This window comes from Panicum virgatum, chromosome 6N (assembly GCF_016808335.1).
Source record: "Panicum virgatum strain AP13 chromosome 6N, P.virgatum_v5, whole genome shotgun sequence".
Lineage (NCBI taxonomy): Eukaryota > Viridiplantae > Streptophyta > Magnoliopsida > Poales > Poaceae > Panicum > Panicum virgatum.
The window spans coordinates 30,397,771-30,416,780 of NC_053150.1; the positions used below are offsets into that span (position 1 = coordinate 30,397,771).

A 19,010-nucleotide genomic window follows, 5' to 3' on the forward strand; every position below is an offset into this window, starting at 1 on the left:
GCATACATCCAATTCAATTCTTGGTCGGTGACCTTTGATTCTCTCATCCTCCCGAGAATTCTTTTGCTCACCCAAGAGTGGAATATTTGGAGGATCACATTACTTATATTCTTCCTTTGGCGATTGACATCTTTTGCTATCTTCGTCCAAAACTCATCGAGCTCTCCATCTTCGACTTCCACCATTTCATTTGCATTACTTTTGAACCCGAGCAAACTCCCTATTTCTCCATAGGTGATGACTTTTTCTTCATTCTTGAGCCGAAATTTCAGACATGGCACTTCTTCATCATCCACCACCTCTGTTATTTTCTCTAGTGTCATCAACATCTCCAAAGCCACTTCTTCTTGCATGTCTATCATAACACCGTCGGAAAATAACTTCCAACCGATGTTCTCCAAGAGCTAGTAGATGTCATGATGGAATCCCAACTTCTCCAATGCTTCATCATCAAAATCATAGTTTACTCGCAGCCTTCCCTTCATGAACTTGAGCCTTTCTTCTTCTTCCATTAACAAGATGGTAAACCCATATTCGGAATGCTTGGGCTTGTATGGCGGTGGTGCGGATGACCTTGTCGAACGCCGTGGAGGAGGTGGCATCCCTTCGGTGAATCTCATGGAGGAGCTTCTTGGGTCTCTCATCCCACCAAGGAGCAACATGTCGCTCCTCGGTGCGGGGTTGTCTTCCTCCATGCTCCGCGGAGTCCCGGAGACCGAGTGCCTCCGCGAAGAACTTGCCGATGCGTCGGGTGTTGATGAACGCGTCCTTCTCCTCCCGGTGACGAACTTCATGAAGCCACTTATGGTGACTCTTTGCTGCACACACTCAAAAACAAACACACCGGGGGTTTCTTACCGGTGGGAGAAAAATATATCGAAGAGTGGAGCAAACTAGGATTTGTGGTGAATTTTCTGAGATTTTTGGAGTTGATTTTGGTGGACGAATTTTTTCAGCGCTCTAACTTATGTTTCTGGGTGAAGAACTTGAAGAACACGAACAAGGAACTGAGTGAGGAGCGTACCTGTGAAAGGGGAGCACCAGGTGGCTTAAAAAGGGGCCGGGCCGGCCGGCCTAGGGTGTTCCTGGCCCTCCTCCACTTCATCTTTCTCTGGTGACTTCCTGACGCAATTTCTTGCCTCTGTCCAGTACACCTTTTATGCTTTGCACCGTCCAAAACCCGTGCACCACTCCTTCCTTGTCCTTGTTGTCCACTTGCAGCATTATTTCTTCACTTTGTGTCATTCACTTTGTCCCATGCTTCATCATTCATCACATGGTGCCATCTTTGCTGAAAATTTCATGTCCTTCCCTTGCATGGCTGCTCCCTTATTTGGATCATTTGCATGTGGTGGTAGGTAGAGAGCACAATTCCTTCCCGTGAACTCACTTTGATCAATAGATGTCAATCAAGCACATAAACCCTCTCCAAATCATGCTTAGATGTTGAATCCTCCTCTAACTTCGAAATTTCAGAATTAACTCAAAGCATGCAATGAGCTTAAATGAATAATCAGAGGGGAATCAAAACATCTTTACATTTGTAAGTCGAAAAATATTTTCTGACTACATTAATTTTGGTTGCACCGGAACCATTCACTTTCATGAATTGATAGCGAACAATCTCGAATTCAACCGTGGGTCTTGGGTTTAGGTTCTAATTTTTGCCAAAATGAGAGAGAAATTTTTGAAAAAGGGAACAATTAAAGTTAGGAAAATTCTAGTCCTATGATAATGAAACTGAAAATTCTCTCTATGTTTGAGCGAACCTACGCATCAAGAATTTAAATAATATAAACATAGCGCGGCTTTACTCATGTCTTTTATCTCAAATTGGTCCGGCCGTCATGGAGAGGACGGTCGCCAAAAATAGGTATGGAATTTTGGATGTGGCTTTCTCAAAAAGAGGCAAATAAATCATAGGATGGCTCATGTCATTGGTTTAAAATAAGAAACAACATCGAAATGACCGAGCGAATAAAATCCAAATCGAATTGTTCGACCGAACGACCAATTGTTCAAAAGTTTATCATGTTCTTGCGTAGCAAAATTCTTGACTCACTTACCCAAATCTCTCACGGGTTGTCCTCTCGGTAGCTTATTCTTGACTCGACGAACGGGTTGAACTCCCGACAGCTTTATTCTTGACTCGACGAACGGGTTGCCTCCCGCAAAGCGCTTCGTTCATAGTCTATAGCTAGACTTTCTTCTTCTTCACTTCGGACCAACGCTCGGTGATGGCGCTGCAGTCTTGGGTACCCACTTCCGCACAATTCTTGGTACGGGTTTGTCTTCCAGGTTAGTCATCTTTTTGGTCTTCACAGGCGTGCTTCTAGCTTTTATCTTGACGGGTGCAGCGATCTTCTTTGTCGCGATGGGCGCGATGACTTCTTTCTCCTTCTTCGCTTCCTTCTTGTTCGGCTCCTCTTCTTTCTTCAGCTTCTCCTTGGTGACACGGCGGTGAGGCGGAACATATTTGATATTGATCATGTTGCATACCTCGAGGCGTGGACGAAACTTGAACTCGCTTGTGGTGCCATTGATGTCGAACTTGATCTCCCCCTTGCCAACGTCGATGCTCGCCCTTGCGGTCTTGAGGAAAGGCCTCCCAAGTATGAGAGGTTCCTTGCTCCCTTCTCCCATATCGAGAATCACAAAGTCAACGAGGACTAAGTGTTCTCCAATCTTCACAGGCACGTCTTCGGCGATTCCCAAAGGATAGCGAACAGAATTGTCCGCTAACTCTAGGCACATGGCGGTGGGCTCTGGCTCCGGTAAGCTTAGCTTCTCGAACACGTTCTTTGGCATGACGCTCACACTTGCGCCGATATCACAAAGTGCTCTTCCGAACATAAGAGATCCAATGGAACACGGGATGGTAGGACATCTGGGGTCCCTCTTCTTCTCAGGAGCTTCATTAGCGATTGCCGCACTACACTCCTCGGTTAGCTTGACGGTGCTTGGCGGTATCTCGTGCTTGTTTCCCATGATGTCTTTGAAGTAGCGAGAATATGTTGGAACTTGTAGAGCGTCCAAGAGCGGCATGTTGATGCTCAACCTACGTACCATGTCAACAAATTTTTTGAATTGCTCATCTTCATGTTTACCTTTGCGGTATCATGGCCTTGGCGGTAGAATCTTGGTGTCTATATCATCTATTTCAAACTCCGGCTCTTCGGTGACTATCTCTGACGTAGGAGTAGGCGCCTTCTCCTTGATGATGGTCTCCACTTCAACTCTTGGCTTAGGCTTCCTTGCTCCCGCCGCATGTTCGGGTTCTTCGGTCTCCTTTCCCGAGCGAGTTTGAATTGCCTTAACGGTCTCCGGACCTTGAGGTTGCCTGGGCAATTTTCCTTCGTTGCCAGATAAGCGTCCGGCGAGCTGTGCTACTTGTGTTTCTAGCATCTTCATCATGTTGAGTACTTGAAGGTTAGAGCTCCCGACCTCCGTCACCTTGCCACCAATGTTCTCCAAGATCTTGTCCATAGCCTTGAACTTGGTGATGGTGTCCTTGTTGATCTTGCCTTGCTCCTCCATGAACTCCTTCAATTGTATACGAAGAGGCACCGAGTTTTGAATGGAAGAGCTTGCATTAAATTGAGGTCTACCTTGCCCGCAGCGGAAGTTGGGTTGCGGGATCCATTCTCCCTTCTTCATGTAGTCAAGCATCTTGGCTTCCTCCGGGCAATTCTTTTGGACATGGCCGTACTCTCCACATTCTTCACATGTAGACCTTGCTTCGGCCGCCTTCAAATCAATAGCTTGGGCTTCTCTCTTTTCCACTTCCATCTTCTCCAACCTTCTCATGAGCGAGTCGATCTTCCCTTCTAGCACTTCTTCACATTCCACTTGCAATACACTCTTCGCGGCGCCCACGGCGTGGAGTGGTTGTAGGTGCCCCGATAATGCCCATGCGTCATTGTCCGCCACCTTTTTGAATAGCTTAAAAACTTGAGTCGGCGTGAGCTCAATGATCGATCCTCCTGCCGATGCGTCAATAATCCCCCTTGATGCAGTAGTGAGGCCTTGATAGAACTTTTGGACCACATCTTCCCTTGAGAACTTGTGATGAGGTACGGCGCGGATGTAGTCGTTGACGCGCTCATAGGCTTCCACAATAGTCTCCGTCGAGCCTTGCACGAATGTAGCAATCTTGTTGCGCAAAATTTGGGTCTTGCCCGGCGAGTAGAACTCCATCATGAACTCCTTCATCAAGGACCTCCAATTTTGCACCGTGTGTGCCGGTAGAGAATGAAACCATTGCAGCGCTCTCCCAAGTAGAGAGAACGGAAAGAGCCTCGCTCTCATTTGATCTTGAGTCATCCCTTGCATGTCGAAGGTGCGGCATAGTTGGAGGAACGCTTGAAGATGTAGATTAGCGTCTTCTTTTCCAGTGAAGTGCGAGCTTTGCACCATCCTTATGATTGAAGTCTTGATCTCGAATGGAACTCCGATGTTGTCGAGATTTTGGATCGGCAAGTCCCGAATGTCCGGAGTGCATAGCTCTCCGATCGTACGCTCCTACTCCGGTAGCGCTATCCCTCGGTGAAATGGCGCCTCCTTTGGACTTGTTGGTGGAGTCGCTTGAGGTGAAGACGATGAACCGGCGACTTCTTTTGGATCTACTAGTTCCAGCTTCCTTGATCGTGCATCTCGTCTCCTTTGCCTGTAAATTTTTTCTGGATCATCCATAAAATTTTCGGGTTTGTTGGAGAGGCTCCCGTCCATCTCCTGTTAGGGGTTAGTGAAAAGAAAAATATATACGAGATCTAAAAGATTAATATACAAGATCTAAAACATAAAAGAAAAATAAAGCAAAATAAAGCAAACTCTAGATTAGATTCATTTTTGTGGAATAGATCCGTTTTTTTAGTTAGCACAAAAAAATAAGAGATCTAAAACGTCAAAAAAAGAAAAATCAAGAAAAATAAATATTTACGAATGCAAGCAAGATTGGATCTTAAATCGATGGTTCCCCGGCAACGGCGCCAGAAAAGCTTGTTGACGCTCCTTAGCGCCCCAATTTATATACCGCAAGCGCACGGATCATGTAGCTTTTCCCTTAGAGTATTCCCCCAAGGTTTATCAATCCACAGAACCAAAGATACAAGAAACAATCTACTAACATAGAGAATCATTTGTGTTGAGATCGTGTAAAACGAATCTAATCTACGAAAAACAGCAAACACCGAAGGTAGCAAGAGAAAGTTAGAGATAACCAATCTAGATCACCTAGATCATGCATATGTTGTAGTTCAAGCCAGATGTAGTGAAGCAAGATAGATGTGAATCTCAATGAAAAGCATCTTTAAACCCAAAATCTCCAATCCGATCCTTCGATACCCCATCTACTAAAGCAACGCCCTGTCACGATGCCCCCCTTTGGACGAAAGCACCCTGAAGCAAGTCGAACCCCCTTTGGTAGTTCCGCCATGAACCTCTAGCCACTATGACTACAAGATCATGCTAAGCGATCTATCTCGATAATAGATCTAGGATGAAGCAAACCCAAAGAAAAGAACGAATTCAAAAGAGAAAACATGGTCGCTAAAAATTCGGAATCACAAGTAACTTCACCATGAATGATTGTACATCACAAGATCACAACCGGGGCCCTACAATGATCTTGATGACCCTAGCTCCAGAACTCTGACGTGGTCTTCCTTGCAAGGTTCCCACATCGGCTAGGGAGGCCCCTAGACAACTAGCACGACCCTCGGCTCTCCGAGAAGTGTCCCTCTATCTTCTCTGCTCCTTGGCGTCGTCTCCCGAATGATTTTCTGTGTGAGCCTTGGGGGAGGGGTCTTTAAATAGCCTCAGGAAACCCTACGTCGAAGGGGAGGTCGAGACTCCCTGATAAGGGCCGGGGCCGGCCGGCTCAATGGGCCCAGGCCGGCCGGCCTGGCCCATTTTCTCGCCGTCCCGCGTCCTTCTTTCTCCCCAAGTCTTCTGGAGTCTTCTGGAGTTTATACCTTTCACGATTGCACCCCGTTCGACGTCGTTATCTTCGAGATTTCTTCGAGCGAAAGGATAGGACGGAGAATCCTTCCTTAAATCTCTATTTGCTTTGCTTAGCCCCGAAGTATCTCAATCTCATCTTGTGGGCTTTGTCCTTTGGGCTTCATTGGAGGGTGGATGTGCATGAACGGGCTTCTAGTCATCATGGCCTTTGGTCCTTTGCTTGGGCTTTGGCCTTTGTCTTTATTCGTGATATTGTGTGATCATGGGCCTCGTCATTTCATGCTCCAAAATTGGTCAAAAACCTGCAAAAACGAAGTACCTCCAAAATATATGTGCAAATGCGAAAACGACCAATAATCGGGCCGAGGTTAGGATGGTTAGTGATTTTGATATTAAAATCATGCCATTATCAAAGTTAAACAGGGGATAAAATAGATACTTAAGGAGCTCCAACACTGGCCCATTAGCACCTTTTGCAGTCCTAAGGGAAATATTTCTTTTCTTAGCAAAAGAGAAGAGTTCTGGGAAATGTTGAGTAGGAACCCTATTTTGCCACAGATCCTCCCAAAAGAGACATGTTGCACCATCATTTATGCGCACCATAGCCATTTCTTTAAATGAGAGCAAAAGTTTGGTAATATCTTTCCACCAAAAGGACCCTTTTCTCTTTGTGTCAGGCAAATTTCCAGCATTGTAGTGTTGCTCCCAAATGAGATGCGCCCAAGGGATATCAGCTCTGTTATAAAATATATGCAAGTGTTTCAGAAGGAGAGCCTCATTCTGGGTTTTGAGATTACGAACTCCCAAACCTCCTTCTTTTTCTGGCAAACATACCATGCTCTAAGCAGCTTTTGGTGGATTTTTAGCATTTATATCAGCTCCTCTCCATAGACAATGCTTTCTGTATTTGTCTATTTGCTTGATAACTATTTTGTGGAGCTGGAATGTACTCATATAGTACATGAGCAGGGCTGAAAAAATTGCATTTGTGATCTCTAGTCTTCCAGGTTGTGAAAGCAAAGCTAAGGTACACTTCAGTCTTTTTTCACATATTGACACAAAAGGGAGAAAATCTGCTATTTTAGGCTTGGAGAGATCCAGAGGCATACCTAAGTAGGAAAAAGGAAGAGTACCAATGGAACATCCAAAAGTCTGGGCCAGGAACTATGTTCTGTCAGGCTCAAGGTTTATTGGCACCATCATTGATTTATTGTAATTGACACTTAAACCTGTAGAGGAGGAAAAGCTTTGTAGAATATGCTTTAGGTGTGTTAGCTGTACAGGATCAGGTTCCATGAAGATCAAAGTGTCATCTGCATACTGTACAACAGGGAAGTCTTGTGTATGATGCAGAGATATAAGTAGTTGCAGGTGACCTAAACTTTTTTCCCGATTTAGCACACTCTGTAGGAGATCGGCTGCAATGACAAATAGAAGTGGAGAAAGAGGGTCACCTTGCCTTGCTCTTCTACAATGAATTGTTTTCCCTGGCACACCATTTAATAGAAGAGATGATGTTCCTGAAGAGAAGATGAGCTTCATCCAATTAATCCATTTTGGGCGAAAACCTTTCTGCTCCATGATTGAGAGCATGGATTGGTGCTCTATCATGTCAAAAGCCTTTGTAAAGTCTAATTTAAGAATAACAACTTCCTTCCTGGATTTGTGACATAAATGCAGATATTCTATTGCCAAGGCTACACAGTCTTGTATAGTTCTTGTTCTGATAAAGCCATACTGGGTTTTTTTGAATGATTGATTGAATAACCCTCTATAGTCTATTTGCCAGCAATTTTGTAATGATTTTCATAGAAGTATTTAGAAGAGAAATAGGCCTGAAATCTAAGGCTTTGGTAGCACCATCAACTTTTGGAATGAGAGCTATGTGGGAGCCATTTATGCTCTGAAGGAAGATCTCACCATCAAAGAAAGCTTGACATAAGTTATAAAAGTCTTTCTTAATAATTGGCCCACATCTTTTCACAAAAATCTATATTGAAACCATCTGGGCCTGGAGATTTGTCTTCTGGGAGTTCCTTTATAACATTATCAATTTCAATAGTGGTAAATGGCTCTTCAAGGCAGCCAAGTTGAGTGGAGGCCTGCAGAAGTGTGCTTAGGTCTAAAGACATGGACTGAAATACTGATTGGCCAAGCCTATCTTTAAAGGAACCCCAAAGAATGTCAGCCTTCACACTGTGGGATGTTTACATCTCACCATTTTGGTCTTCAATATATGTGATAAGATTTTCCCTGTGCTTGATAGTGGCATTTGCATGAAATTTTTTTGTCCCAACATCACCTTTGGTAACCCATTTAATGGTGCCACGTTGCTTCCAGTAGATTTTTTGTTGTTTAAACAGCTGAATAAACTTTTCCTCAACAAGAGCTCTGAAATTCCACTCTGAAATTGACAAATCTCTAAATTCCTCGAGCATGTTCATAAATGATAAAATGAGCTTTACATTATTAATATTCACTTTTGAGGCTTGAGATATTTGCTTGCCAGGCCTTTATGACTCTTCTCAGATTCTTAAATTTGCCAGAGATAATTTTTGCTTTATCCGTGTGCACAGTAGGAATGGACCAACCATGTTGCACAATCTCCATAAAGTTGTCATGTTCCATTAGGTAATTTTCAAACCTGAAAGTCCCACTCTTGGGGATATTAGTGCCAATAGTCACCAAACAAGGAACATGTTCTAAGGTCTCCATACATAGGGTAGACACAAATGTATCTGGCAGAATGGTAGTCAAGAAATGGAAGTAAAAAACCAGTCTAAACGTTCGGTGGAGACTGTTTGTTTGACCATGTGAATTTCTGACCATGGAGAGGAAGTTCTACTAGACCCAGGGCACTGATGGCCTCGTTAAAAAGGAACATTTCGTTGATGTCACCACCGGGTCAATTTCTATTCTCATAGGATCTCATAAGATTAAAATCCCCAACTAAAAGCCAGTGAACATCATCAGTCATTTCAATACTTTTAAGCTAATCTGCAAACTCTATTTTTCCGACAGAGGTACAAGGGGCATAGATATTGGTTAAAATCCAATCCAGTGCATTATGATTCGAAGTGAATTCAATTGTAATTCCGAATTCATTGCTAAAAGCAAGGCTTCCTTTAAACAAGTGTGATTTCCAAATGGTAATAACCCCACAAGAGTTACCCAAAGACGACAGAAATTCGAATGAATCAAAACCAGCCGGGCAGAACTTGTTTTATAAAACTAATATCAAAATTATCCCTTTTTGTCTCTTGTAGACTGACTATATCACAGTTAGATTTAGAAATTTGATCACGAATAGCATTCCATTTCTTATCAGAGTTCAATCCACGAACATTCCAACTTAGGACTTTCCAAGTTCTATGAGAAGGGAGATTATCCATGAGACCAAAAGATAGAGGAAGGGGCTCTTACATAAACAAGATACAAGAGAAATAAAGGTAACATGACAGAATGCATTGCATGACAGATAAGAAAGGCTAGAACAAAATAACTGTGACTCCATGGAGCTAAGGGAGTCCTTTTGAGATCCATTTTATTTCTTTGGCATCTTGGCATCCTTCTTGGGTTCTTCATCATTTTTTCCACCAGGTGCAGGTTTCTTCTTCTGTGTCTTCTTTCCACCAGGGACAGACACAGTAACTTTCTTCTTCTTAAGTAAAGCCGTTTCAGTGAGCTTACTCTCATCAATCTTACAGAAAGTGTTTCCCAGATTTTTTGTGATATAAGGAGAGAGAGTAGGTGGCTCAACATTGCAGCCAAGGTAGTTTTTGGAGGAACATTGGGGGTCCTTGAAGCCCTTTCTGAGATGTTGCATTCTTTCGCTTCTTCTTTTAAGAGGGTCTTCCACTATTGTGTCATATTTTAACTGATCTGCTTTTTCCAGAAATGTTTTGGACCAGGGGCCAGTAGAAGGAGAAGCTCTTTGCTTAAGCTCACTGATTGGTGCGCTGGGAGAATTTTCTTGCTCCTCCACATCCTTGCATTTGCTGTTCAAGGGGGGTGTGCTGATTTCAGATTCAGCAGCCTCAAGTAAAGTGGATGAAGTATCAGGATTGCGCAATTCTTTGTAGCAGAATGAGGAAGGTATGACAGGGTATTCTTTAGGCAGTGTGAACTTAACCCCAGTGGCCATGTCTCCCATAAAATTCCAAGCCTGAGAAGCAAGAAACTGCTTGGCCTAATTAAAACTTGTGGGATTGGCTAGCAAAGCAGTGAAGAAGTCAACCAATGATGTGGGATCATCATTGATACATTTGCAGAGTTGGAATTAAAAAAATTGGCCAAAAGCCTGACAGATTTAGGGTTGGATCTCTGAGGAAGGTGCAGATAACTGTACTCCAAAGAACTAAATATAGGATTAGCCACTGGTTCATGCAATTCAACAAAACCAAGATGAATTTTCTCCTCATGAACAAAGTTCTCATCTTCAGGTCCATTCATCGGTTCTTCAGGCTGGATTTCATCAGGATTTATCTGCTCTGCTGATAGAAAAACTTCAACATGATTTGCTGGAGGCTGGGGGTCTTGCTCCATGTCATCATCAGACCCCTCTGATGGAACATTCTCATTGATAATGTCTTCAGTATGTGGACCAAAAACAAGCTCTGCATCTAGATTCTCAGCAATCTGAACAAGGTCATCAATTCCTCCCAAATCATCTTCTAGTGGAGCATTGAGATCAATCACATTAGCCTGATCTTGTGGGGCCTGCAAAAGATCATTGAGCTCTAAAAAGGCTTCTCCTTGCTGTTGCTGAATAGGAACATTCACAAAGTTATTTGCTGCTGGTAACACAGGGCCATTAACATCCTGTTCAGGCCAAAGCCCCCAACCTTCAGCCTCCATTGTCTGATTAGCATCATTAGCAACATTAACCCCATTGTTGACATTAGCCTCATTACCCAGATCATTCTGTGGGCCATTGACTGGGTTGTTAATAGGCTGGCCAAACCCAAAAAACTCAAAGAGGTTGGGCTGAATGTCTTCTTGCCCATTGGGGGGTTCATCTTCATGAAGTGGCCCACCACCTAGTGGAGTGACCTGAAGAATTTCGCATTGGGCAGTCCAGGAATCTCCCTCAAAATTTTCACCCTCAGAACAGATTAGGAACCACGGAATTTCAGTTGAGTCAACAACTCTGGCTTTGATAATGATCCCGGCAAGGTGATTTGGGTCCTCTTCCCACACTAGCAGTGTTCCAAAGTTAGAGATAGCCTTTTCTGTATCCTTTTGTTCCCAGTAGTCAATGTTAAACCCTAAAATCATAAGCCAGACATCATAGTTCATCATTGTGGTTCTGTTGTTTCAACCTCTATTATGGGCCTTAAAACTCAAGTGGTAATTTCCATAGTTGTGTGGGCTATTCTGAATGAGGAAATCTCTATCATGATAAAAGTTAAGCCTCACATAAGCTGACCATGAGGACATGACTAAATACTTCTAAATCCAATTTTCGATGGTTGCAGAGAAAATCATCAACCAAGTCTCTCATAGACTAAAATGATACCTGCTCAGCTGGGAGGGGGTCGATGGTGACGATAGCGAGGTCGTTGTTGTGCCGCCTTGCATGACCAAGCACTACCCGAACATGGGCTTTCTTCCTTCAACATGGACTCGATTAGCCCCTCTAGGCAGAAAGGGAGTAGGATCGATGAAGCGGTAAGCCATTGAATCCAATGGAGAAGCTGTGGCTTGCAGATGAACAGGAGTCGCCGATGAGGTCTGCTGATTATCTGAGCTAGGGTGCCAAGCAGGGGGTGAGCAAGCTTGGGTGGGCGGCGGATGTTGCTGGGGTGGATGCTGCAAAAGATGAGTGAAAATGTTGGAGCGATCAGCGATAGATTGAGGAGGCGGAGGCCCCTAGGCGATGGAAGAGGAAGGGTTTCTTGGTTCCAAACCAAGAAGCGCTTGAGCAAGATGACCAAAAGAGGGGAAAATCAGTGGCTTGCTTCCACTCGGCCCAGATGTCAGTTATTGTTGGGTAGAAAACCAGGTACTGGAATTACAAGGGTCATCAATGATCGGGAAGGAAGGCAAGCTACCTGATCGGAGCAATCCCGGGAACCGAGGCTGAAATCTGCAGGAGAGTGCAACATGTCCCAATCTGAAATAAGAGGTGCAACAGACACTGTTGCTACACATGGGCCGACCACGCTTATAGGAAAGACAGCGAGTGCATGGTGGCCCAATGGGCCTGATTGATGGAGAGCGAAGATTTGGGAGGTTTCCTTGGCCATTTATTGGAGGTTTTGAGTTCAAATTTAAATCAAGATTCAAGCTAGATTTTCGGGTCAGTGTGTTCTTCGCATGAAGGTCTGACTGAAGAATGTTTTTTTCAAAAATCATCTGTGTTAAGGCGACTGAAGACAAATGATTTCTTAGGTAGTGAAGTACCCAACAGAATGCGATTAGCACTGGAAAGGGGTGGTGAAGAACGAACAGCATCAGCATAAGATTTCTTTTTTGAACGAACCTCTATCCAATGAAAGTTGGTACCAAGAAAAGCTGAGATGAAAGATTCAGCAAGGTGGAGGCCACGCTCATTCCAGAGAAAGAATGCAACTTTGAAAGATGCATCAGAAATGATGCCAAAGTTATAAATCATGAGTCCCACCTCACGAGAAAAAACTATGAACTTGAAAACCCAATCTTTGATCTCAACCATAGCAAAACCTCCAAGAACTGATTGGAGAATAAGGCCAACATTTTTCTCATCCAATTTTAGTTTAGAGTGAGCGAAAGATGCAATAGCCAGAAACTATGGGCATCATCAGGAGATGATGAGGTGTAACACCCTAAAATTTACTTCTGAAACTGTTCACAATAGCTATTTAATTTTTAGAGTCAAAAGGAATTAATTTTGCAATATTTAAAACTCACCATAGGCTCCAATTTAATTTGTTGCATTCATGCTAGTGCATATTTTATTTTTGTATGATTGTGTTTGAGTTTATGAAGTTCCCAGAAAATTTTCAAATTTTTCTGAAGCTTTTATCTATTTTCTATGAATTTATTTCAATTTCTGGGCGTTAAAAACCCTTTTTCTTTTTCCTTTACCTCTTTTCTTTTTCTTTTTCGGTTTTCCTTCTCTTCTTGAGCCGTTGCTAGTTCACCGCACCAGCCTCTTCTTTTTTCTTTCTCCGCCGGCCCAGTTGTTCCCTCTCTTTTGCTCCACGGCCCAAGTCGGACCGTTTTTCTTTTTCCCTCCCTCACTCCTGTTTCTCTCACTGACCGGGTGACCCCACCCGTCAGTCCCACCTTCCTCCTCCTGCCGGGTTCGGCCGGGACTCTGATCTACACCTGGGCCCGCGGACCCACACGCCGAGGCCGACTCGGCCTAGCCCAGCTGCCCGCGTTGCCCTTTTTCTCCCCGTGTTCCCGCCCCCGCTCAACCCTAGCCGCTTTCTTGTTTCGCTCTGTGCAAGCACGTGCTCCGCCGCCGCCGCCTGGGCACCTCTGCGCCACCGTCGATCCGCCGCCTCGCTCCTCCTCCGGCCGTTTGGCTAGCGTGGTGGGTTTCGTGGTGAGCTACTTATTCTTTCCCTCTCCGGTTTGCCTTTGTTTTGTGCCCACACGAGCCCTCCCGCACTTGTCGGAGCGCCGCCGCTGCCCGGTCGCCGCCCGCGACCCCCGCTTTGGTTTCCCCGCCTCGTGCTTGATCTCCAGAGCCTCTCCGCGCAATTTTTAGCGCACCGTAGCGCCGAGAAGCCGCTGCTCCGGTGAGCCCCCGCCGCGGGCATGGCGCGCCGCCGCTCGCCGGCGTCAGCTGCCGCCGCCGGCCGCCCTGATCCGATTCCAGCCGCCCGATCAAAGATCAATGGCGCAGATCCGATCCAATCTCAGTCAACCGAACCCCCTCCGGTCAGTTGCTGTCCTTTTGCACAAAACCCCTTAGTTTTTACTAAATCAACCCGCCGTCCTCTTGTTTTCAAAAATAATTCTGTCTTAGTCCATTTTCTTACAGAAAACCCCCTGATCTTTTCTAATATAGAACCCGCCATCCAAATTCATGTTTTTACATGTTGGCCCTCGTGTTTTTATATAAAATTGTGTTTTAGTCCCTGGTTTATTGCTGTTTAGCCCGTTTTAACTGTCTTTCTCACAAATAAGCCCATGTAACACCGTTTTTAGCGTATCTTTAGCGTTTTAACTCCATTTTTAGCGTTCTTGGTACCATTTTGATCGTTGTGACGTGTAGAACCTGTTTTTAACTGTTTTATCTCTGTTTATATTGATTGGTGTACTGTTTTATTATTTTATTCTTTGTGTGCTTGTATGTACCATTGTGTGATGCGTAGAGAACGAGCAGTTCGAGGAGTTTGCTGAAGGTGAAGGCTTTGAAGACTCTGAGCAGCTTTCGGATCCTGTGGAAGGCAAGTGTCCTTGATGCATACCCGCTTTACCTATACAACATGAATTTTAATTACATTGTTTATTTATTGCTTGCATTAATTTTGATGGGTTCCTACCAAGGATGACTAGATTCTTTTACCCTTACCTTGCAGCCGGGTTACTTAATTAATTTTGATGGTAGATGCTGCTTAGTTTGCTTAACTGGGATGGTATTAAACAACATGAATACTTATTTATGCTCTATGTTCAACTGTGATGATTCAATTACAAAACCATAAATATTAATCGGAACATGGAGCGACCACTCAGGACTATAGTGCAACCACAAGGCTATATGGCTCTGGCTTGGTCAATTAATTAGAAACCTTAGTATGCGATATGCTTTACCTTAAAAGGGCTAGGGGGTGTCGGTAGTTGGTGTATAGACCTGTTCGTTTGGGTTGTGGGCTTAGCTAAGACACGTTACTCTTAAGGGAGCTTTATACACTACGTTGTTCATGTGACCTAGCGAGCAGTCCACACTAGGGAATCTTTGTAAAGACCTCGTAGTGAATCCCTAGCCACTCACCAAAGGAAGTGTTTAAGGTCTTTGCAAACTCGGGCAACATGGGAAACACGACTTGTGGGTAAAGATGTGCCATCTCTGCAGAGTGTAAAACTAACCGGTTAGCCGTGCTCAAGGTCATGAGCAGCCTGGACCCTCACATGAGTAAACTATGGAAGATGGACTTAAATTGTGCATTTAATTTATGTTGAGTATGCTTTACATTAATTGTGGGATGGTATACACTTATACTTGCTAGTAATTAAGTTGCTTAATAAAATTTGACCAACTAAAATGCTAACTGCTTAAACCCATCAGCCTTTCCACATATAAAGCCTTGCATGTTTATTATACTATTCTCCTCTTGCTGAGTACAACTGCTCACGCTTGTGTTTATTTATTTGCATCTACACTACCCGGACTGCTGCTCAGACGAGAGATTTGAGGATTTCCCTGGAGATTTCGACGAGTTCTAGGCGAGCGTGCTTCCAGTCGATTGCCTGTGGAGACGTCCGTGTTATTTCCGCTGCTAGTACTCGCTTATTTGTTTAGTTTATGAGACTTTCGGTCATGTAATAATTATAATACTCTCTTTATGTTTTGGCACTATCTTTTGGTATTCACTGAGTCGTTACATGTGTGTAAATTTTGATCCTGGCGCACATGTAATATTTGCATCTGGTTTTGCCTTTGAAACCGGGTGTGACATGAGGTTCCGAGGACACCGAGACGAGATCGTACCTTATTGGAGAATTCAACACCAGGAGCAGGATCTAGGAGAGATGAAGACATACTTGGAGAAGGGATGATGCAGACCAGAAGGAGGATCAGATGCGCAGAAATCCATGGTCAGACGCCAAGGGGGATGCAGCTCTCAGTCTCACCATGGTGTGCTGAGACATCTACGAGCGCAGAGGTTGAGGAGCCCCTTCCCTGGGAGCGAGAGACGACGGTGAGGAGCTTGTTGAAGGCGCGAACCGAGGCGGGTCTGGCGACAGGGAGCAATTCGTCGAACAACTTCCTCTTTTTATCTAGCCAACAAGTTTTAACTAGTCTCTTCGAAATGCTTTAGATGCACTTCCAACCCTCTTTAAATTAGTTCAAATATTTGTACAATTTCTTCAAAGTGAAGTCATTTTTTTAAAAAAATAGTATATAAAAAAAGTTGAAGGTGCATTTAAGGATCACCAATTAATTTGCACCCTAGCCGACGTCAATAATTATTTAGGGGCATATATGTGTAACTCAATCACATCTCTCCCTAACGATGACTCTGATCGCGCGGGGCTGCATCCGATTGGGCAAGAAGAGCTGCTGCCTGGGCCTTGTCCGCGTTGTGCAATCTTGCTTTGAACATGCCGAACTCCGCCGACGCCCGGAGCCGCACCTTGCGGCGGCTTCCATCCAAGGTTTCGTTGCCCGGGTTCCCCAGCGTAAACCCCCGGTGATGCGCCACGTACTGCGCGTCCACGATGCCGATCTGCTTCTCAGGCTCCTGCACGCGCGCAAGTTATATATCTACAGCAGTTGGACAGCAAGGAGATGAACAGAACAGGTGATAATTCTGATCGAGTTGGTTCTCACGTCGACGCATCTCCAGAAGTTCCAATCGAGACCCCAGCCATGGACGAGGTCGTTCTGGATCATGTGCCAGACGCACGCCCATGCCTCCCTCGTGAAGACGGGCGCGTTCACCTCCACGAACGCGCTGCACGGCCGCTTGTGCACGTCGTCACTGCACTTGCCGGCAGACGTCGACCTGTGCATAGAATCAATGCTTCGTATATTAGCAAACTGGAGCATAATTAAGATAGATACCAGTACTTGTGGCTAGCTAGCTAGCTAGTTAATAAAAGGAAACACTTGCGTGTGTATCTCGGTGTCGTTCCTCCTGACGTTGATGTCGTAGGTCTTCACCCCCCGGGTGATGTCCATGCCCGGCTGCGAGATCTCCAGCCCGTGCTTCCTCACAATCTTGATGTACTCCTCCGCGTCGAAGGTCTCGGAGCCGAGGTCCTGGTCCCAGATGAAGATGTACTCATACGGCGCCACGATGCTTGGGTGCATGAACCTCTTGGCGTACCACCTACGCCGCATTTCGTTACAACTTATATATTGTTCAGTGTTAACAATGTAATAGCTGATCTCAACGAGATGGATGAACTAGCATTGGTGCCGTAGTACATTGCATATGTGCACAAACATACTGGTTGCTGCTCCTCACCACTTGGCCTGCTTCCTGGCGCTGACATGGACGGCCTGCTTGGACCACTCGAATTCGTCCCACTCCGTCGTGTGCCCGTCATAGTGGAACAGCAACACGTCAAAATTTTCAGAGAACTGCACGACAATCCAAATAGCATTCGCAAGGCGGCGGCCATGATATTGTTCAGTTTACAGATCACTGAAAATAATCTGGGAACATAACAAGAAATTGATTACTTTCCCACCTTGTGAACAGTGGCGTTAACGTTGACCTTGTCACTGTAACCAACTGTCAGCACCAAAAGGTACTTGCGAGTGGGGGTGTCCTGCTCATTGATCCCACAAGTTCAGTCAGAGACGCCATGAAAAAACACTCAATTCGGTAAGGTCATAGTTCTAAGCGTAACGACGGTGAAACCAGCGACCTCACGCGGGTGTCCCCACAGCCGGCGCATGTGAAGATCAGACTCTCCAACTACGACGTTTGGTGGTAGCCTCTCCGCGCCTTTCGGCGGCTTTGCCGGTGCAACAAACTTCTGCAGCAAATAATTAGAAAAAAATTAAGCATATTAAGTGGTGACTGTCTGAGGCTTGTATAACTGGATTCTTTCAATTTCAGCAAACTGCTGAATACCTATCCATATAGGAAATCAATTGAACTGTCAACAAGTTCAGAGTTGTACCTCTGAACTAGCATTTGACTGCAGGAGTGGAGTCCTGTCCACAGTAGAAGTGTCGTTTCTGATCGGCGTCGAGAATCTGCCAAGTAGGTAGCTGGCAACGAAGGTGCAGTTCCCATCACCAAAGCTGAAGGGATTCACCTTTGGTGTGATTTGTACAGGAAAAGAAACGCCGATGAAGAATCCGATTGCTGCCGCAGACAATACCGCAAGGAGTGGATTTAGTTTCATTCTGACTATTCACTAGGAAGATCAGAAGTAGATGTTAGTCTTGCTAGTCCAAAATAAAAGATAGAATCAATTGGGCAAAAGTTGAACTAACATAATGGCTAAAATTAATTGAGGCGCTAAGTATGATTATGAGTAAGTATTTGTTAAACAAAATGATTATGATGTTTAAGTAGGCACATCCCACATCGTGGTAGGAGCTAAGGTGTAGAACTATAAGCGGTCTTCTAAACTGGGTGGTACATCCGATTTGTGTAATAAGCATTTTACCTCGTTATATCAGCTGAAAATTCAGACATGCAACATATTGCAGCACCTACTATGAAGATAATTATTGTTGACTGAAAGGTTTACCTGAAAAACGGAAAATAAAAGCCAAGGGGCAGTAATTATCCAACTCCAAAGAGAGAAAAAAACTTTTAACGAGTTTAAGACTTACAATCATAGGTAACGCTCAGATTGTCCACGGTATATATGTGAGAGCTGGTAGATGAGAGAATCTCAGAACTTCGGAGCTGCATCCAGGTCCTTTACACCCCTTTATACCAGCATCCTGAAATTGTTCATTCCGACGACGACTTGGGTGGGTCATAAAGGAGTAGTAAAGTAGCAATAGTACTAGGATTTCTCATGGTAGCTTGTACAGTAAAAAGTGTTAACTTAGACTAACATTAAGAGAGATTCCTTTTCAGCTTTGAGCTACTCACTCTAAACTACTTCTTACGCGGTCAATGTTCAAGATCGCACAAAACGTAGAAGAGTGAAAGGGAGGAGGGACGTAATTAGCCACGTCGTAGATACGACGCATAGTTCCACTTGCGAGGATGATGCAGACTCCGGCCATCCATTGATCACTAGGTCTTGAGCCCCGTACGTGCTTTGCTGATCTATGAAGTAAGTGCTATACTTTTTTGACAGTAGTGCTTAAGGATGTCATTGATAAGCACAACCTCCAAGGTCAACACGCTTGCCCTGGTTCCTTTAACGATGGGCCTCCTCTAACGATGGGCGACATCGTCTGGTGAAGG

General features: G+C 44.6%; 1 protein-coding gene across 1 annotated transcript; it reads right to left on the reverse strand.

The window, feature by feature from the left end:
* Positions 1-16,012: 16,012 nt before the first annotated feature.
* On the reverse strand, positions 16,013-18,538 carry LOC120679357. The gene is made up of 8 exons (XM_039960927.1): positions 18,422-18,538; positions 18,253-18,336; positions 17,758-17,997; positions 17,500-17,610; positions 17,320-17,400; positions 17,094-17,209; positions 16,454-16,955; positions 16,013-16,364 (listed from the first exon to the last, which is right to left on the reverse strand). Exons 3-7 carry the CDS (start codon positions 17,983-17,985, stop codon positions 16,712-16,714), a joined length of 780 nt encoding a protein of 259 aa, XP_039816861.1. The 5' UTR covers positions 17,986-17,997; positions 18,253-18,336; positions 18,422-18,538; the 3' UTR covers positions 16,013-16,364; positions 16,454-16,711.
* Between the last annotated feature and the right edge of the window lie 472 nt (positions 18,539-19,010).

What these genes read in the sequence shown, in the direction of transcription:
- LOC120679357 (XM_039960927.1), bottom strand. Translation starts at nt 17,985, where the DNA reads ATGAAACTAAATCCACTCCTTGCGGTATTGTCTGCGGCAGCAATCGGA. An exon ending in TTAACGCCACTGTTCACAAG is followed by an intron (nt 17,210 to 17,319) that starts GTGGGAAAGTAA and finishes ATTGTCGTGCAG; the next exon opens with TTCTCTGAAAATTTTGACGT. An exon ending in GCCAGGAAGCAGGCCAAGTG is followed by an intron (nt 16,956 to 17,093) that starts GTGAGGAGCAGC and finishes AATGCGGCGTAG; the next exon opens with GTGGTACGCCAAGAGGTTCA.